Source organism: Neofelis nebulosa, chromosome 16 (genome assembly GCF_028018385.1).
Source record: "Neofelis nebulosa isolate mNeoNeb1 chromosome 16, mNeoNeb1.pri, whole genome shotgun sequence".
Classification (NCBI taxonomy): Eukaryota; Metazoa; Chordata; class Mammalia; order Carnivora; family Felidae; genus Neofelis; species Neofelis nebulosa.
The window spans coordinates 47580958-47602955 of NC_080797.1; the positions used below are offsets into that span (position 1 = coordinate 47580958).

Here is a 21998-nt window from a genome sequence, read left to right on the forward strand (position 1 = left end):
ATGATTAATGCAGAAAGCATTGGGTGAATAGATTTATAACTCTCCAAAATAAAGCTTTTGGAGAATTAAAAATAGAAATAGAAGGATTTTTTTCCTGCAATGAACTATGCTTTTTGGATGTCATTTTTAAAATTTTAACACCAAACTTAATATCCTTATCTCTTCCACATTTAGGTTCGATTAGTGATAGTGGATGGTATTGCTTTTCCTTTTCGTCATGACCTAGATGACCTCTCCCTTCGTAGTCGATTACTAAATGGTCTAGCCCAGCAAATGATCAGCCTTGCAAATAACCACAGATTAGCTGTAAGTATTATTAGTCAAGAGAACTTTATAATGAAGTCAAGATTGTATAACATAGTAATGTCTAGAAATAGCAAAATAGAATTTGACTAAAAGCAAATAATGCAGACACAGTTTTGAATGTAGTTTTGGTTTGATTTCTGGAAAAAATTAATTCTAGACATAAATGTTTCTATCAGTTTTCCTAGAGAGTAATAAGCATAATCAAGATGCTGTATTTTATTTTTATTTATTTATTATTTATTTATTTATTTTTATTTGTTTTATTTTTTAAATTTACATCCAAGTTAGTTAGCATATAGTGCTATGATGATTTCAGGAATAGACCCCATAATGCCCCTTACCCATTTAGCTCACCCACCCCCCCACAATCCCTCCAGTAACCCTCTGTTTGTTCTCCATATTTAAGAGTCTCTTATGGTTTTGTCCCCCTCCCTGTTTTTATATTATTTTTGCTTCCCTTCCCTTGTTTTCATCTGTTTTGTCTCTTAAAGTCCTTATATGAGTGAAATCATGTATTTGTCTTTAACTAATTTCACTTAACATAATACCCTCCAGTTCCATCCCTGTAGTTGCAAATGGCAAGCTTTCATTCTTTTTGTTTGCCGAGTAATAATCCATTGTATATATATACCACATCTTCTTTATCCATTCATCCATCGATGGACATTTGGGCTCTTTCCATACTTTGGTTATTGTCGATAGTGCTGCTATAAACATGGGGGTGCATATTACCCTTCAAAACACCACACCTGTATCCCATGGATAAATGCCTAGTAGTGCAATTGCTGGGTCCATAGGGTAGTTCTATTTGTAGTTTTTTGAGGAACCTCCATACTGTTTTCCAGAGTGGCTGCACCAGCTTGCATTGCTACCAACAATGCAAAAGAGATCCTTTTTCTCCACATCCTTGCCAACATCTGTTGTTGCCTGAGTGGTTAATGTTAGCCATTCTGACAGGTGTGAGGTGGTATCTCATTGTGGTTTTGATTTGTATTCCCCTGATGATGAGTGATGTGGAGCATTTTTTCATGTGTTGGTTGGCCATCTGGATGTCATCTTTGGAGAAGTGTGTATTCATGTCTTTTGCCCATTTCATCACTGGATTATTTGTTTTTTGGGTGTTGAGTTTGATAAGTTCTTTCTAGATTTTGGATACTAACCCTTTATCTGATATGTCATTTGCAAATATCTTCTCCCACTCCATCGATTCCCTTTTAGTTTTGCTGATTGTTTCCTTCACTGTGCAGAAGCTTTTTATTTTGATGAGGTCCCAAGAGTTCATTTTTGCTTTTGTGTCCCTTGCCTCCAGAGACGTGTTGAGTAAAGTTGCTGCAGCTGAGGTCAAAAGGTTTTTGCCTGCCTTCTCCTCTAGGATTTTGATGGCTTCCTATCTTACATTTAGATCTTTCACCCATTTTCAGTTTATTTTTGTGTATGGTGTAAGAAAGTGTTCCAGGTTCATTTTTCTGCATGTCGCTGTCCAGTTTTCCCAGCACCGCTTGCTGAAGAGACTGTCTTTATTCCATTGGATATTCTTTCCTGCTTTGTCAAAGATTAGTTGGCCATACGTTTGTGGGTCAATTTCTGGGTTCTCTATTCTGTTCCATTGATTTGAGTGCCTGTTTTTGTGCCAGTACCATACTGTCTTGAAGATGCCATGTTTTAAAATGGACTTGTTTGATAAAGAAATACTACCTTTGGTAATTGCAATCCTGGGTTTTTCTTGTCTAAATATACTTGATTTTTTGGGAGGCAGCTGAGTGGCTGAGTCAGCTGAATGTCCAACTTCAGTTCAGGTCAGAATCTCATGGTTCATGAGTTCGAGCCCTGCATCAGGCTTGCTGCTGTCAGTGCAGAGCCCTCTTTGAATCCTCTGTTTCCCACCCCCCCCCCTCCCCTGTCTTCTCTCTCTCTCTCAAAAAAATAAACATATAAAAAAATGTTTTTTTGAGAGACAGAGCGTGAGTGGGGGAGGGGCTGAGAGAGGGAGACACAGAATCTGAAGCAGGCTCCAGGCTCCAGGCTGTCAGCACAGAGCCTGACGTGGGGCTTGAGCTCACAAACTGTGAGATCATGACCTGAGCCCGCAGTTGGACATTTAACTGACCAAGCCACCCAGGCACCCCTAAAAAAAATATTTTTAAATAAATATGCTTGATGTTTTTCAGGTAAGCTCTTTTAACATCCCCAGTTTTCTTTTACTCTGGGCCTTTTTATTAGTACGTGTTGTATAATCACAGACCCAGACCGATAGAAAATTTACGTAGTGTGAATAACCTGGATGATTGGAGATGGAGCTAACTCTTCTAGATTTCAAATATGAGGTTAGACGTAAACATAAGTTCAGAAGTGAAGACATAAAAAGGAGTAACAGTCTTTTTTTTTTTTTTTGACTATTTGCCATCACTTTCCACTTCTGCAACCCCATGCCACCTTCTCACACAAATACACACACTTGTCCAGGAGGGAGATGGGAAAAGAGTAAACTGCTTAATTTTTTTGTATTTACCCTAATTAGAGAGTCTTTAGCACATATCCATGATGCAAGTAGATAAAGAACTCCTTGATGAAATCATTTCAAAACATCTTTTTTTTTTTGGAGTTTTTATTTATTTATTTATTTTGCCATATACCAAAAAGCATAGTGTCCTGTGTTTGAATTATTGTCATTAATTTGTAATTTAGCATTCTGTTAATATCAATGAAGAGCGCGCAGTAGGGGGCACTCAAGACTATTGGGTTGCATAGTTCCTTAGGGTTTTTTATTTTTGTTTTTTTAACAGAAATATTTTTGATTTTCTGATTAAATAACTAATCTAAACAGTGGAATACTATGCAGTGCTTAAGAAGAGTAATGTAAATATATAATGTAATGTAGTAGAGTAATGTAAATGTAGACATACTAGCACAGAACAAGATATATCCAGATATATGCTTAAGTGAAAACATTCAAGTCACATTATAATATATTTTATGTGATCCCACTTTTGAGAAAAATAAAAATTATATATGTGCATTTATATTTACATGGACAAAAAGATCTGAAAGGATCAAAATGGTCATAGTGACTACTTCTAGAAGTAGGATTTTGTAGGGCTGAGGACATACTTTCCCCTCTTACTTTATAAATTCTTCTTTGCTTGATTTTTAATTTCCAAGTTTCTATGTATAGAATCATGTGTGACCTTTGACAATAAATACATTTCACTGGGCGCCTGGGTGGCTCAGGTGGTTGAGTGACTTCGGCTCAGGTCATGATCTCAAGGTTCATGGGTTTGAGCCCCAGTCGGGCTTTGTGCTGATGGTACAGAGCCTGCTTCAGATTCTCCATGTCCCTTTCTCTCTGCCCCTTCCTCACTCTCGCAGGAGTACGCTCTCTTTCTCTCTCTCTCAAAAATAAACATCACAAAAAAATTTAAGGGGCACCTGGGTGGCTTAGTTGGTTGAGCGTCCGACTTCAGCCCAGGTCATGATCTCGCAGTTCATGTGTTTGAAAATCATGATCTTGCAGTTGGTGAGTTTGAGCCCCACATTAGCGCAGAGCCCACCTCGGATCCTCTGTCTCTCTTTCTGCCCCTCTCTTTCCTTGTGTGTACTTGCTCGCTCTCTCTCTCTCTCTCTCAAAAACATTAAAAAAATTTTTTTAAATATATTTCACAATTTTTTTTAAGTTTATTTTTATTTTTGAGAGCGAGAGAGCAAGAGCATGAGCAGGGGAAGGGCAGAGAGAGAGGGAGAGAGGGAATACCAAGCAGGCTGTGCATTGTCAGCATGGAGCCTGACGCGGGCCTCAAACTGACAAACCACAAGATCATGACCTGAGCCAAGATCAAGAGTCGAATGCGTAACTGATTGAGCCCCCCAGGCACCCCTACATTTCACAATTTTAAGTTATATATGTTTTCTATAAAAGAAGTTTTAAACTTTCTAAGTAGAAAGTAAGTAAGTTATCTATTACCCAGAGATGATTATTGTTGAGTTTGGTATACATATTTTTCCAAACTTACCCTTTCTCTATATACGTATATGGACATATTTTTTTTATTTTTTAAGGTTTTTTAAAATTTAGTTTTTAATGTTTGTTTATTTTTGAGAGACAGAGCATGAGTGAGGGAGGAGCAGAGAGAGAGGGAGACACAGAATCTGAAACAGGCTCCAGGCTCTGAGCTGTCAGCACAGATCCCTACATGGGGCTTGAACTCACGAACAGTGAGATCATGACCTGAGCTATAATCGGCCACTTAACCGATTGAGCCACCCATGCGCCCCTAAGATTTTTGTTAAAAGTGGGGCTCAGACTCACAACCCCTGTATCAAGAGTTGCATGCTCTATGGAAAGAGCCTAAATGTCCATCAACTGATGAATGGATAAAGAAATTGTGATTTATATACACAATGGAGTACTACAGGGCAATGAGAAAGAATGAAATATGGCCCTTTGTAGCAATGTGGATGGAACTGGAGAGTGTGATGCTAAGTGAAATAAGCCATACAGAGAAAGACAGATACCATATGGTTTCACTCTTATGTGGATCCTGAGAAACTTAACAGAAACCCATGGGGGAGGGGAAGGAAAAAAAAAAGAGGTTAGAGTGGGATTAAGCCAAAGCATAAGAGACTCTTAAAAACTGAGAACAAACTGAGGGTTGATGGGGGGGTGGGAGGGAGGGGAGGGTGGGTGATGGGTATTGAGGAGGGCACCTTTTGGGATGAGCACTGGGTGTTGTATGGAAACCATTTTGACAATAAATTTCATATATTGAAAAAAAAAGAAAAAAAGAGTTGCATGCTCTACCAACTGAGCCAACCAAACACCTTTATATAGATGTTTGGTTTTTTTTTTAACTTTCACTATTTTTTTTAAGTTTATTTATTTATTTTGAGAGAGAGAGAAAGAGAGAGCCCACGTGTGCAAACAGGGGAGGGACAAATAAAGAGGGAGAGAGAAAATCCCAAGCAGGCTCCAGGCCCAGCACAGAGCCCAATGTGGGGCTCAGTCTCAATGACCATGAGATCATGAGTTGAACTGAAATCAAGAGTCAGACACTGAAGGGACTGAGCCACCCAGGTGCCCCAAAAAAGTAACTTTTCTTAGGCTTTTCTGATACCTTAGGACAGATTAATTTGGTGCACGAAGTAAATCAAGATAAAGCACAGATGCTTACAGACACAGTTCAAAGCTATGGCAGCTTGATGCTAAGATGCTGAGTATTGTTCCTAGGGAAAGGAGCTTGGTGATGCTGCTCTCCCTGTCTGGGTACTCTCTGCCTCTATAATGGTTCACTGCAAAACAAATGCTTAATGCTGTATTTGCTTTTTGCTTTTTTTTTTTTTTTCCGTAAAAGTGCGAATCCTCTTTGGATTTATTTTGGTTAGCAAAAACAGGTACTAATGTAGGTCTTTCATAAAAGTGAAATGGCATAACAGGAACTTTTGAAAATCAGGAGATACCTGTACTCTGTAAACCAGTGCTGTCTGATAGTACTTTTCTGCAAAGATGAAAATGCTCGGTGTAATATAGCAGTTGCATAGCTATTGAGCACTTGAAAAATGGTTAGTGCTACTAAGGAACTGAATGTCTAATTTTAATTTAATTTTTTAAAGAGTGTTTTTAAAAAAAATGTTTATTTTTCAGAGAGAGCACGAGCAGGGGAAGGGGAGAGACAGGGAGACAGAGAATCCCAACAGGCTCTGAGCTATCAACCATAGAACCTGGTGTGGGGCTTGAACCCAGAAACTGTGAGATCATGATCTGAGCCAAAATCAAGAGTCAGATGCTTAACTGACTGAGCCATCCAGGGGTCCCAGATTTTACTATAATTATTAAAAGCTCTATGTGTAGCTAATGGCTGCAGAATTGGATGGTGCACCTCTAACCAAAAAGTGGTGGTATAAATAAATATCCCAGTTACTAGAGTTTAAATACTTGGTAGTCTGTAAAGGGTATTATTCAGCATGTTGGGGATGCCAGTTAATCCTGTATTTCAGGTAATTATCAGTTTACATTCCGCTTAGCTTGTTCTAAGATGCATGACATGAGGTAGTACATGGGGAAGCCATTGTGGCACTTAAGGGAAGAGGAGCTAGAAGAAAATGTGTCGTCCAGTTGGTGGCTAATTGAAATCTAGATGGAGCACAGATTTCTCCTTTGTAGACAAATAAAAATACCACTGCAGTGGGAATAGCCAAACAGCCTTTTCTTTCTCCATTTTCTTATGGAACTGATGACTTTTTCAGAACAGGTAACTTTTTTCATTGCTTTTCATAGAAGTTCTTTATCAGTTTCAGCTTGCAATTGTATCTGTCATATTTCTGGTGGGAAGGTCTGTATTGGAAGAATATTTAAAAGAACTCTTTCTGGAGAATTTGGGGCTGGGAAGTGCCAGATAATCTTTTACTGTATTAAGTCAGCTTTAAACACTCATTTTCTCTACTTTAAAATTACTGTCCTTCATTTTGAGGCAAGGGAAACAAAAACAAAAATAAATTATTGGAACTACATCAAAGTAAAAAACTTCTGCCCAGCAAAGGAAACCAATGAAACTAAAAGACAGCCTACTGAGTGGGAAAAGATACTTGTGAATGATATAACCAATAAGGAGTTATCCAAAATATATAAAGAATTTATACAACTCACTGCTTACAGGGCAGAATAAATGTCTTTTGGGTTAGGACAGTATAAAGAAAATTAAAAAATTTATACAACTCAATACCAAAAAACACTGAATAATCCAATTAAAAAATAGGCAGAAGACCTGAACACATATTTCTCCAAAGAAGACATACAAATTGCCAACAGACACATGAAAAGATGCTCAGCATCACCAATCATCACAGAAATGCAAATCAAAACCACAGTGAGATATCACCTCATACCTGTCAGAATGACTAAAATCAAAAACACAAGAAACAGCAAGTGTTGGTGAGGTTGTAAAGAGAAAGGAGTCCTCAAGCACTATTGGTGGGAATGCAAATTGGTGCGGCCGCTATGAAAAACAGTATGGAGGTTCCTGAAAAATTAAAAATAGAAGTAACATGTGATCCAGTAATCACACTACTGGGCATTTACCCAAAGAATAAGAAAACACTAATTCAAAAGGATATATGCACCCCCATGTTTATTGCAGTATTATTTACAATAGCCAAGATATGGAAGCAACCCAAGTATCTATCAACAGATGAATTGATAAGGAAGGTGTGTGTGTGTGTGTGTGTGTGTATACACACACATATATAATTGTTGAATGATTATATTGTACACCTGAAGCTAATATAATACTATGTTAACTATACTGGAATTAAAAAATAGAGGGGCGCCTGGGTGGCGCAGTCGGTTAAGCGTCCGACTTCAGCCAGGTCACAATCTCGCGGTCCGTGAGTTCGAGCCCCGCGTCAGGCTCTGGGCTGATGGCTCGGAGCCTGGAGCCTGTTTCCGATTCTGTGTCTCCCTCTCTCTCTGCCCCTCCCCCGTTCATGCTCTGTCTCTCTCTGTCCCAAAAAAAAAAAAAAAAAAAAATAGAGGGGTGCCTGGGTGGCTCAGTCGGTTAAGTGACTTCAGCTCAGGTCATGATCTCACAGTTCATGAGTTTGAGCCTGGCATCAGGCTCTCCATTATTAGTATAGAGCCCGCTTTGTTTTGTTTTGTTTCCCTTAAAATGTTTTAATGTTTATTTACATTTGACAGAGAGAGCATGAGTAGGGAAGGGGCAGAGAGAGGGAGACACAGAATCTGAAGTAGGCTCTAGGCTCTGACCCGTCAGCACAGAGCCCAATGCAGAGCTCAAATTCATAAACCATAAGATGATGACCTGAGCTGAAGTTGAATGCTCAACCGACTGAGCCACCTAGGTGCCCCAGTGCAAAGACCACTTTGAACCCCATCTTCCCTCTCTCTCTGCCCCTCCCCAGCTCATATTCTCTCTTTCTCAAAAATAAACATTAACAAATTTTTAATTAAATAAATCAATTTAATTTAAAATACCAAAAAGAATAAAATAAAATTGCTCTCCTTCAAACCATGGAATCTTTTCTGTAAGTCACTATTTAATCCAAAAGAATTAGTAATATTTTTAGCCTTGAGGGCCATCTTTGAATAAAGTAACACCTATATCTATTATCAGCAGACGAGTATAGTCATAATTTGGAGTCATTTGACCTGATTACTGGGTTTCATTTTTTCCCACTTCTTCTGTATTTTCTTTATGATTTTAGGTCTTTTCTCATAATTTTTGCTTCAGTTTTTTTTCCTATAAAACCAGAAATGGTAATACTGTATTTGTCTCTTTCCTGAAGAGGAAACAGTATTTATTAAGTATGTCACACTCTTTTGATTAAGTATATTCTAGAGAGGCAACAGTGGTTAAAAAAAAAAAAAGACTCAATCTTTGTAAGCTTCTGATTTCTCATGTGTTAAACTGGAATAATAATAATACTTCATTCATGTAGTAGTTGTGAAGGCTAAATAAGATAATGAAGGTAAAGCACTTAGCATAGCTTCTGATATTTATTAAGTACTCAATAAATGTTTATTACCACTACTGATATTGCTACTGTTGGTCTGGTGGATTCTATTGGCTTATCCAAAACTTAATTTTTAAAAGTGAGGTTTTTCCAATACTCCCATTTAGGAAGTTTTTATACATGGTCTCTTTAGACCTTTATGTATTATGTATTATCTATTTTTATTCTTCCATTTTCACAATTAGAACTTTGTTCTTGTCTGTTAAAAATGTTTATGTTCATTAGAACCTGTTTTCAGATAACTAGTCATTTTAATGGGTAAATTTTTAAGAATTTATCAGAAAAGTTTTCATTACCTAAATATGTTTTTCTTTAAATTGTATTCAGAATAGTAAAGTCACAGGATTATTTGATAATTTTGGGGAGAGACTCACCTAATTTTCTCACCTTTTTTAGGTACTTTTAACTAATCAGATGACAACAAAAATTGATAGAAATCAGGCCTTGCTGGTTCCTGCATTGGGTGGGTAATTAATCAGATAAGAATTTTTAATTTTTTAAAGTTTATTTATTTATTTTGAGAGAGAAAGAGTGTGTGTGAGTAGGGGAGGGGCAGAGAGAGAATCCCAAGCAGGCTCCACACAGTGCAGAGTCTGACATGGAGCTCAGTCTTAAGAACTGTGAGATCGTGACCTAGGCCAAAATCAAGAGTCAGATACTTAACTAAGCCAACCAGGCACCCCGCATTTTTAATTTAACAGTTTTTTCTACCTCTTTCATTTGATGCTTGTTGAGTACTGTAGGTTCCATGAAAGCAGAGATTGTATCTGTCTTACTCACTGACAAGTGAGCATGGAGCACAGTGTCCTTAGACACTGTTTAACAAACATTTATTGAGCATCTACTATTCGGCAACCATTGTGTCAGGTACTGAGCATATCAGTATTCATAAGATGACTCTTGCCCTCTGAAAGTCTTAGGTAGTAAGAAGGGTAAATCCATTTAAATACTGATCACACTACAGTGAATAGACTTATGATTTTTCCTAGCCTCAGTCATGGTTTTGTTAGGACACAGTGTTTCGAGATTGTTTTGTACTAAATTCTTTAAGAATATTCTGTCCGAGTTTTCGCTTTTCTTCTGGTAGCCGGAAATATGTTAGTAAGTGTGATAAGGAAGATTGACAAATATGTTGACTCAAACTATAAAGTTTTCTGAAAGCAAATAAAGGATAATGATCTGCAGTATTTGCATAGATAGGTAAAAATCTATTAATCTCAAGTTGCCACCCATATACAAGGGATTTTGAAAGTTTACGTATATTCTTGTGTTAAATTAGGTAAAATAAAACTGTTTTGGTCAGAGGCATTCTGAAAGACTTATAACCTTGTCAGTAAGGTAATATACAGTTGTTCTGTTCTTGTTCCCACTAGGGGAAAGCTGGGGACATGCTGCTACAATACGGCTAATCTTTCATTGGGACCAAAATCAAAGGTCAGTATAGAAACAAGTTAATAATTTTGAATATTGGGTTAATTACACGAACAGTTATGTTTTCTTAGATCTACTCCAGTGGATGAAATCTACAGTGCCCCCATGAACTAAAGCTTTTGTTGCCTTGTTCTCTATCACCTAGAGAAATCATAGAAACATATTGTTAAACTACACATTTAGCTAACATAGGAAATGCTTTGGAATATTTAAATGATGGGGTGCACCTGAAATGAGTAGGTGGCCAAGGAATGCTACCTTCTAAAGCTCTTTGAAACCAAGTACCATTTATTAGTCTTGCAGAAGGAGGTGGGTACTCTCTGTTCCTAGAAGGGATTTAAAGAAGAATAAAATCAGGACAAAAGGAAAACTTTGAGGTTAGCTTTAGGCCAATTTATGTGGAAAATAGGATGGTTTTTCTTAGTTGCTAAATATATTTTGGGTATGAAATTGTGTTTATTTTTGTTTTCTTTTGTATTTTGCTATCCTACTTTTGTTATCCAGTTACTTACCTGCCTTTCACAAGTATTGTTCTTTAAAATAAAACTATGGCAGCGTGAAACCTTTGTATTTGTTTTTAAAGCTGCTGAGCAAGTGAACAAACCAGCTTTCATTTTCTTTAAAATAGGCAAATGAAAGCTGTGGAGTCTTTTATTATACACTTCTAGAAATGTCAGATTTATGCAGCTTCTCTGCTTTGAGATTAATTGGTATAACTGAGAGAACTTCATTTGGAAGTGCTCTAATGAATGGGGGGAGAGTGAGACAGCAGGTGGGCAAAGATGAAAAAAAAGAGTTGCTTAAATATAAATCAGGTCTGGTCAGTGATATTGTCTAGTTCTTTATCTACATTTCTCTGTTCTCCAAACTGAAAAAAATCATGCCTGACCAAATTAGGTTTTACTTAACTCTGAACTCATAGCAGAATTTATTACTTTTATATACATCTTTTGAAACTAATTCACATGGTTTGTGTCCCTTTTAAAAATGGCATTTCCAAAGAGCTCAGGTAACTCTCCTCCCCCCCCCCCCCCATAATACATAGTGCTTTACAATTAACTTCCATCCCCCAGTTCTGTAAATAAGTCATTGTATTCTGGATCACAAAAGGAATTCTTTCCTTGGCAACAAACTCTATTGTAAACATTTGGCAACAGTTCTGCAGATGAGAATCTTATGAACATATTACTTGTATTTTCTCAGATTTAGGTTTTCTGTAAAGTGCATCCCACTGTTGAATGTTTTTAGGAATTTCCATTTTAAATGGCCACTTTTATTCTACTATTAAATATTCACTAATAGAATACATCTAAAAAATAAAAATAATACAAACAAAGCAAGATGTTTCAGTCTTTTTGTTTGGGGTCTTTTTGTTTTTTAAGATGCTCCATCTTTTTTTTTTTTCTTTAATGTTTATTTATTTTTGAGAGAGAGAGCAGAGGAGGGGCAAAAAGAGAGAGAAACACAGGATCCAAAGCAGGCTCCGGGGTCTGTAGCACAGAGCCCAACGCGGCGCTCAAACTCACTGTGAGATAATGACCTGAGCTGAAGTCGGATGCTTAACTGGCTGAGCCACCCAGGTGCCCCAAAGATGTTTCCTCTTTTAATGCACTCATTGGAAGGAGATGTTTGCCTTCTTTGTCAAATTGTAGAAGTTAGCATTGGTTAGGTACCCATGAGATCAGAAGATTATGCTTACTTTTTAGGAGTTAGCCATTTTATGACTTCCAGCTTCTTACTGATCCTTTCCAAGAAATTGGAGAATGGTGTAGAACACTTGACAATGAATTAGATGGATTTAGGGGAAATCTATTCCATAAGTTTTTTCTATATCCCAGACTATTATTTTAGTGACTACTTGCTGATACTAGGTATTTAACTGGGCAGTTTTTGTATACAACATTTCCTTCAATAATCCCTTCGATAATTTTTTGAGGGATCTATACTTACATAGAAGTGAGAATACCAAGGTTGCCCAGAAAGAATAATTAAGTAGTAAATAATAGCTACCATTTATTGAATATTTATTAACTATCCTTTACTAAGCATTGTATGTGTATGTATATATAATACTTCATTTTATTTTCCAAATAACTCTATGAAATAAGTAGTAGTATCCAAAGTTTATAGCTGACTCTATAATAGTCTCTTTTCCTATATAATTGCTGTTTCTAGAATGTAATTATAGTATTGTGTTGATTGCCAGCAAATCTGAAAGTATAGCTCTTATCCTCCTTTTTAGATAAAATCCTTTTTCTCCAAACTGTTTTTTTCTCCCCAGCTAGAGATATATAAGTAATTTGCATACTTTATTATGATCAGAATAAGTTGACCTCATTTAGTAGAATTAAAATAGTTTTGTTCTTCATTGTTTGAAACCAGTTATCTTTAAGTCATTAAAGTTGCATGAAGTCTTGTATGTGTTTTAACATTTAGTTTATCTTGAAAGGATGAAAATAGAAATTCACACTGGGGAAAAATAGTTATAAAAATGAACACTTCCAGTTAGAGTAGAAAACTAAAAACCTTGACTAGCCAAATTTATATTGAGAATTGAACTTAAGTGTCCTATCTTATGCTTCAGTCCCCATCTTTTAACCAGAAACCCCTTTTACCCTCTGACTAACAATGAAATAACATTCCAACAGTTATTCAAATAAATACTTTTATCTCTGTCCTGTATATTGTGTGGGATTTCCTCCAAATTTCATATTCATGATAATATGAGGCTGAGATTTTTCAGAATTATATCACTTTTTGCCAGAAAGATCTGGTGGTAGAGTGGAGTAATACATCAACACCCCCACATAGTGTTTCATATGTGTGCTCAGCTTTAGAGCACAAATTGTGCTTCTGTCTTATTTCTTCCTGACCCAAACTGTGTAGTTCAGCCATATGTTAAGCTTCATCATAGCTGGGGCCATGAGCCAAGTGATTCTTTGGTTTAGTTTGTTGTTTAAAAAGATCTCTTGAGATGCAGATATGAAATATAAAATTTTATTTTTACCTAGAAATTAGAGGAAAATTTTCACCCTGAATATTTAATGCCTACTTGACTTTAGGATTTTTAATAAACATGTAAATATTTCTGAAAAGCTCATTTACTTTTTAATAATTTTCTCAGAAAATTCAGATGTATTGGGTATCTTTTTGGACATATTGTGATATGATGTGATTTAGATAATTTTTCAGAAGGTTAGCTAATTTTTGTTTTATTGAATCAAAAAGAATGATTTTTTAACAAGACAGGTTAAAATACACCATACCCCTCTCTCTCTCTCTCTCTCTCTCTCTCTCTCTCTCTCTCTCTATATATATATATATATACACACACACGTATGTATATATACATATATACATACATGTATACACACATATGTATATATCTACATATATACATATGTGTGTGTACATATATATATATATATATATATTTTTTTTTTTTTTAACTTTTATTTTTATTTTTGTAAGTAATCCCATTGCCCAAAGTGGGCCTCTAACTCATGACTCAGAGATCAAGAATCCCATGCTCAGGGGGCTGGGTGGCTCAGTTGGTTAAGTGTCTGACTTAGCTCAGGTCACGATCTCACGATTTATGGGTTTGAGCCCTGCATTGGGCTCTGTGTTGACAACTCAGAGGCTGGAGCCTGCTTTGGATTCGGTGTCTCCCTCTCTCTCGGTGCCCCTCCCCCACTCATGCTCTGTTTCTCTCGGTCTTTTTTTTTTTTTTAATTTTATTTTTTAAAATTTACATCCAAATTAGCATATAGTGAAACAATGATTTCAGGGGTAGATTCCTTAGTGCCCCTTAACCCATTTAGCCCATCCCCCCTCCCACAACCCCTCCAGTAACCCTCAGTTTGTTCTCCATATTTATGAGTCTCTTCTGTTTTGTCCCCCTCCCTGTTTTTATATTAGTTTTGTTTCCCTTCCCTTATGTTCATCTGTTTTGTCTCTTAAAGTCCTCATATGAGTGAAGCCATATGATTTTTGTCTTTCTCTGACTAATTTCAATTAGCATAATACCCTCCAGTTCCATCCATGTAGTTGCAAATGGCAAGATTTCATTCTTTTTGATTGCCAAGTAATACTTCATTGTATATATATACCACACCTTCTTTATCCATTCATCCGTCAATGGACATTTGGGCTGTTTCCATACTTTGGCTATTGTCAATAGTGCTGCTATAAATGTGGGGGTGCATGTGTCCCTTTGAAACAGCACACCTGTATCCCTTGGATAAATGCCTAGTAGTGCAATTGCTGGGTCGTAGGGTAGTTCTATTTGTAGTTTTTTGAGGAACTTCCATACTGTTTTCTAGAGTGGCTGCACCAGCTTGCATTGCCACCAGCAATGCAAAAGAGATCCTCTTTCTCCACATCCTCGCCAACATCTGTTGTTGCCTGAGTTGTTCATGTTAGCCATTCTGACAGGTGTGAGGTGGTATCTCATTGTGGTTTTGATTTGTATTTTCCCAATGATGAGTGATGTGGAGCAGTTTTTCATGTGTCAGTTGGCCATCTGGATGTGTGTTTATTCATGTCTTTTTCCCATTTCTTCACTGGATTATTTGTTTTTTGGGTGTTGAGTTTGATAAATTCTTTCTAGATTTTGGATACTAACCCTTTATCTGATATGTCATTTGCAAATATCTTCTCCCTTTCTGTCGGTTGCCTTTTAGTTTTGCTGATTGTTTCCTTCACTGTGCAGAAGCCTTTTATTTTGATGAGGTCCCAAGAGTTCATTTTTGCTTTTGTTTCCCTTGCCTCCTGAGACGTATTGAGTAAGAAGTTGCTGTGGGCAAGATCGAAGAGGTTTTTGCCTGCTTTCTTCTCGAGGATTTTGATGGCTTCTTGTCTTACGTTTAGGTCTTTCATCCATTTTGAGTTTCTTTTTGTGTATGGTGTAAGAAAGTGTTCCAGGTTCATTTTTCTGCATGTCGCTGTTCAGTATTCCCAGCACCGCTTGCTGAAGAGACTGTCTTTATTCCATTGGATTCTTTCCTGCTTTGTCAAAGATTAGTTGGCCATACGTTTGTGGGTCAATTTCTGGGTTCTCTATTCCGTTCCATTGATCTGAGTGTCTGTTCTTGTGCCATCTTTCAGTCTTTCGAAAATAAATGTCTTAAAAAATTAAAAAAAGAATCCCATGCTGTACCAACTGAGCCAGCCAGGTGCCCCAATTTTTCTGTTATATTTTGTATTAAAGTTAGAATTATCAACTCTAAAGCATTGTAAAAACTCATAATCTCAGTCCCTAATGCTATTCTTATATTACATATTACTCAGCAATTATTTCATTTTTGTATACAGTTGCAGTTACAGAGTATATGACATTTTGGATTCTGCCATTTTTGTCCTAAAAGTACAAACCTAAGACATTAAGCTAATGGACTGTGATCTCTGATTGCTTCTCTTTTGAATTGTGCCTGTGTGGAGGGGCAATTTCAAAATTTGAAGAGTAACGGATCATAAACCAAGATGTCCTTTTTGAATTTTCTTTGAAAACAAATTAGACGCTGTTTGCATCTTGGTCAGGGAGTGGCCTTCTGTGGCTTCCTCTCCCGTGGGCTATGTGGCCTAGCATCCCTGTCCCTGCCACCTGTGATCACACACCAAGGCCCGTAAGGGATTGGTGCCAAAGTTTCCATCAGCCTACAGGCAACAGCATGGCAGTCATCCTCTCCAGTGGCTCGCTCGTGGCCACCCATGACTAATACTGGTGCCTCCAGGGTTCCACTTCCAGTAACAGGTCCTGCATAAGTGCAGAGTATCCTGGGGAAGCCATCCCTTACCACCCTGGTCTCCCCAAGGCTGACTTGGGTCAGTGGTAAGCAAGCTTCTTTTTTCAGGAAGTCTACTCTCCTGTTCATGGCTACAGTGTTGGAATCCCCAGGCCTCCAATGGCACGATCACCTGTGACTTGGCTCTGGAAACCATGAGAAAGCAGCCTGGTGGCCAGCCTGGCAAAGCCAACACAGCCCTGAGTGGCCACTACCAGCCACTAGGCTTTAGGAGACCCTAAGCTCATATCACAACCCCTACCCATCTTTCCCCTCCTCATAGACTAGGTAGGCTGCAGCAAGCAGAAGCAGTTGGGTTCTTTTATATCAAAACGGCAAAACACCAAAAAGGAAGTTGAGAGAACCCCACTCTTTACTTTCTAAGCCACACGCAAGGCATCTTGACATACCTTGTAACCTTGTGCCTTGCACCAAGTGGAAAATAAACTCCAAGCAGCCAATAAAAAAAAAGAAAGAAAAATCAACATTATATTGTATGGAAATTAATGAACCTTTTAACTCTGAGAGTTTGTGATTTTTCTCTGTGTTAGAAACTATTTGTGCAGTTTTATCCATTTTTAAAAATTGTCGTAAATCTACCTGGCTCAGTCAGTAGAGCATGCCACTCTTGATTTTGGGGTTGTGAGTTCAAGCCCCATGTTGGACGTAGAGCTTACTTAAAAAAAAATTTTTTTAGGGGCACCTAGGTGGCTCAGTCGGTTAAGCGTCCGACTTCGGCTCAGGTCATGATCTCACGGTCCGTGAGTTCGAGCCCCACGTCGGGCTCTGTGCTGACCGCTCAGAGCCTGGAGCCTGTTTCAGATTCTGTGTCTCCCTCTCTCTCTGCCCCTCCCCTGTTCATGCTCTGTCTCTCTCTGTCTCAAAAATAAATAAACGTTAAAAAAATTTTTTTTTAATTTTTTTAATAAAATTGTGGTAAATTGTACATATCATAAAATTCATCATTTTTTTCATTTAAGTGTACGGTTTAGTGACATGAAGTACATTCACATTATTGTGCAGTCATCACCACCATCCATCTCCACAGCTTTTCCTTCTTCCCCAACTGAAACTCTTCCCATTAAACACTGATTCCCTATTCTTCCCTCCCATCAGCTTGTGGCAACCACTATTCTACATTCTGTCTATGAATTTGACTACTCTAGGCACCTCATATAAGTAAAATGATACAATATTTGTCCTATTATGACTGGCCTTTTTTCACATAGCATAGTTTTCAATGTTCATCATAACACGTGACAAGAATTCCTTTCCTTTTTAAGACTAAATAATACTCCATTATGCATAGAAACCACTTTTTATGTTTCCATTCATCTGTCAAACACTTGGGTTGCTTCTATCTTTTGCCTATTGTGAATAAGTTATATCAGTTTTAAAGTGATTTTAAAAGGAACTTTAAAAGTTTTTGCTTAGGGCACCTGGCTGGCTCAGTCTGTAGAGCCGTGCTTCTTGATCTTGGGGTCATGAGTTTGAGTCCCAAGTTGGGCATAAAGAGCTTACTTAATTAAAAATTTTTTTAAATAATAAAAGCTTTTCTTATATTTGTTTGCTGTTACAATATTTGAGCAAAGTTAATAAGAACTTAGAATTTTATTTCTAACTACTTTCAGCTTTTAGTTTTATATTACTTTGCATAGTACATAATAAAATTCTACCTAAACAGGAGTGCCTGGGTGACTCAGTCAGTTAAGTGTCCGACCTCAGCTCAGGTCATGATCTCATGGTCTGTGGGTTTGAGCCCCGCATCAGGCTCTGTGCTGAAGCTCAGAGCCTGGAGGCTGTTTCAGGTGCTTCGGATTCTGTGTCTCCCTCTCTCTCTGCCCCTCCCCTGCTCTCTCTCTCTCTTTCTCTCTCAAAAATAAATAAACACTAAAAAATTTTTTGAATTCTGCCTAAACAGACCTTGTTCTTGTCATGACAGTGATTCTTCTGGACGCAATCATTTTGAAAGAATGTGTCTTTCTTGTTTATTTGTATTAGTATGAGTATGTGTTTCTCATTTATATCCCAAGAAATTGTCTTAATACTTCTATCATAACAAAAAATACATGATGACTGCAAAAAGTTGGAAAAATATAAACAAAAATACTCCTTTTACCCTGTAATAACAGCTTAACTTTTTGACTGTGGTCTTCTACTAATTTTCCTGTCTATGTGTATTTACATACTTACTCATAAAGGTGGGATCATACAGCATAACTTTTACTTAATATATTATTAATGTTTTCCCATCTAATTAAATATTTTCTTCCACATTATTTTCTTAAGCATCAATAGTATTTTGTCACATAGAAAATTATTTGAATTAGTCATTGGACTTTTAGATTGCTTAAAATTCCACTTAGGTAAACAAGTCTATTATTATATAAAATAATTATTATGTGCATACATATAGCTATTGATTAAAGGGAGTATTTTTGATATTTCTTTGCTTTCTACTTTCTGTGTCCTTAGAGAACAAAACAATAGAATTGTAGGAAAAAACTAAATTTAAATTATTAAATCAGTCATCTGAACTAATTAATTAAGATCATGTATTTGTGTATATTTATTCTTTTTCTCTAAGCAGGTTGGCAACATTGTGCAAATCACCAAGCCAGAAGGAATCTACAGTACTGTTTCAAATCACAGTCAGTATCATTTGATTAGAGTGGGATTTTGGTGTTGGTGGTCAGTAATTATCTGAAGAGAGCATTTACAAATTGCTTCTGTTAACTCCTGTAGGCAGCAAGCATATTTGAGGACAGCTTTTGATGCTTAGAACATTATCCCCAAAATAGTAGTATATATACAGAATATTCTAGTCACAATTTGACTGAAATTTATTCTTAAGAACAGAGGAAATACTTATTTGTAGGCTAGTGTGTTCCATGCCATATGTAATGTCAGGATATTAAAAAATTTTTAAGTGAAAGTTGTTAAAGATTTTCCAAGAAAAAATACTAACACTACTCATTTTAGTCTGTAGATATTATAGATCTATCATAGCCACCAAATATATCCTGCTTTAAAATGTTAATTTTCCTATAATTTAAAATCATAGAACACACTCTTTTTGGCTGAAATATGCATATTTATCAGTAGTGTTGAGCCAAATATATTCTTGGCGTCTCATTTTTAAGGACAAAAACAGAAATAGAGATTCTGAAATTGAATCATCGATTTAGTCTTTGTACTGCCTAGGTGCATTTAAAGTATCCTAACTGGAGGGGCACCTGGGTGGCTCAATTGGTTAAGCATCTAACTGTAGTTCAGGTCATGATCTCGCAGTTCGTGGGTTCAAGCCCTGCATAAGGATCTGTGCTTACAGCTCAGAGCCTGGAGCCTGCTTATGATTCTGTCTCCCTCTGTTTCTGCCTCTCCCCTACTCATGTGTGCTCTTTCTCTCTGTCTCTCTCTCTCTCAAAAATAAATAAAACACTAAAATTTAAAATAAAGTATCCTAACTGGAAATTTTTATTTAGTTGTGAAAATAATTTGTAAAGCACCTAAGTAATTAATACCTGTTACTTCCTTTTACCTCTTCCAATAGAGCCACCATAAAGTTTGTTAGGATTGTCTTTTAGGGACACCTGGGTGGCTCAGTTGGTTAAGCGTCCCACCCGCTCAGGTTATAATCTCGCAGTTCATGAGTTCGAGCCCTGCATCAGACTCTGTGCTGATAGTTCAGAGCCTGGAGCTTGCTTCAGATTCTGTGTCTCCCTCTCTCTCTGCCCCTCCCCTGCTCACACTCTGTCTCTCTCTCTCTCTAAAAAATAAACATAAATAAATAAAAGGATTGTCTTTTAGAGTATATGTTTATAATGCACTGAAATTTGTATGTATGTGTGTATATATGTATATATATATGTATAAATAAATACACGCATACATATAAAAAATACTCTAGATATAAAATACTTTAGTACAGCTCTGGTTTGGACACGTACTCATGAGGTTTAACTTCTTCATTCACAGTGGTTGGTAACTTCTGTCTCAGTAAAGTAGCTCTCTTATCAATTAAAAATATTTGGAAGACCAGTTGTTATTTTAGATGTTCTTAAAGCATACTTGTATATTTTTTCATCTTCCAGCCTCAGGGATTTAGAGATGCTGTTGTTGCTCCTGCATGTTCTTGGCAAACAGAAGGTTCATTGAATTCCCGGAAACGGTCACGAGAATGAGAAGAAGAACAGGAATCCAAAGACTAATCTTAAAGTATACATATGTATTGATGCTGTAAGATGTAATGTATACAAAGTAGTAGACTCATTATAAAATGTAAACACACACTATGGGATGTTTGAATCAAGAGCATAGGAACTGAATGTGAAAAACATTTAATTAGTATGATTCTCTGAATTTTTCAAAAGCAGTTTTACAATTACATTTTGCCCCATTTTCTTTTTTAGTAACATTCAGCAGAAACGATACAGGTATTGTATTTTTGCACATGTGGAAAGCTGATCTCATGTGGCCAGTATGAATTTACCATTCAGACTGTTTTTTCCTCTTTTGCTAATTGCCTAGAAAACCCTTGGAAGAAAATATTTTTTTCACATTCCTATTTTGTTCTCCTCTTTAAATGTAGTTTTCATAATTCTTAAAAATGACTTGTTTTTATTATTGTAATGAAAAGCCAGCACCATGAGTCAGCATATTATTGTATTCAGTTTTAATGGTCGGATATAAACTTTACATGACCAATGTGATTTTAGTCACCCCAATCCTAAAATCTAACCCATTTGTGTATTTTTTTAATGTTATTTTATAATGTTAAGGGAAGGACTTTGGAGCTGTTACCCTATATAGAAATTGTCTATAACATACATCTTCCAGAATAGTCAAATTGATAAATTTACAGTTATTTATCTCTATATTTTTGAAACACGGTGTGATCCATTCTAGAATTCTAGATGTATTGACATTTTCCTTTGAATAATCTTAACACTGTTTGTATGAATTAAAAATTTGGATTCTTGAATGGTTTTAAAATCATCTAAAAGTGTTTTGGCACCTGATTCTTTTTAGTACTTCTCAATTCATTCACAAAATTTACTCTGGTTCCAAATGGAAGAAAATTATTTAAATAATTGAATATTATGTACTGTGACAACCATGGTCTCCACATTTTAGAGGCAATTGGTATTTCCTCCTCTCCCAGAGTGAACACTAAATTTATAAAGTTTTAAAAAACACAGTTATTCTGTAATTGATTATTCATAGAATAATTATGGTTTGCCAGGACTTTTTTGAGAATGAAATTAGACACTGCTAACAATCACATCAGGACACTGGACATAAACCAGGACCATCCCAGGCAAATCAGGCATATGGTTGTCCTAATTATAGAAGACTAATTTCAAATGACTATTTGAGTGTAGGATGACTGATTATAATTATTTTTGAGATGTTTAAGGCATATATTTTTATTAATGCAGTCATTATAAAAAAATTACCCATCATTTTATATTCTCTATGCTCCAATCACAAAATCAAGACAGGGGGTTATTAGTGATAAATATCAGTGTTACTAGGGAGCAGAACTATAGGAATCTCATTTTATAAAGCATCATAACACTGTAAAGAACTATAGAACCCAGGATATAGACAAAGCCACGTGTATTTCTTTTTGGTTGTAACTTTTTTGTGTGTGTGCAACTCTTTATAAATAAACTTTATGTAAATATCCTTTCAAAGTTGTTTTTGCTAAAAAGATCACTGTTCTTCTAGTTATAATATACTTAAATCTTAGTCTGCTTGGGCCGCAATAACAAAATGCCATAAACTTAAGCAACAGAATTCTCTCACAGTTTTAGAGGCTGGTAGTCCAAGATCAGTGTGCCCGGATATTGGGTTCTGGTGAAGCTTCTCTTCCTTGCTTGTAGACAACCATCTACTTATTGAGTGCTCACAGGACCTTTCCTTGGTGAATGTGCATGGAGAGAGAGATCTTTT

At 36.6% G+C, this 21998-nt stretch overlaps 1 protein-coding gene across 7 annotated transcripts in view; it reads left to right on the forward strand.

The window, feature by feature from the left end:
* RAD51C (RAD51 paralog C) overlaps positions 1-21731 on the forward strand; it is a 36811-nt gene extending 15080 nt beyond the window's left edge. For 2 of the 7 annotated variants that reach the window (XM_058702796.1, XM_058702798.1), the window contains exons 5-9: positions 175-306; positions 9223-9289; positions 10200-10260; positions 18631-18691; positions 20135-21731. In XM_058702796.1, the coding sequence (XP_058558779.1) occupies positions 175-306; positions 9223-9289; positions 10200-10260; positions 18631-18691; positions 20135-20224 (411 nt within the window). In that variant the 3' untranslated portion in view covers positions 20225-21731. Of the gene's footprint in view, positions 1-174; positions 307-8517; positions 8607-9222; positions 9290-10199; positions 10261-18630; positions 18692-20134 lie in introns of those variants that run through there. The other 5 variants (XM_058702800.1, XM_058702802.1, XR_009254701.1 and 2 more) reach the window with 4 other exon arrangements.
* Positions 21732-21998: the final 267 nt, after the last annotated feature.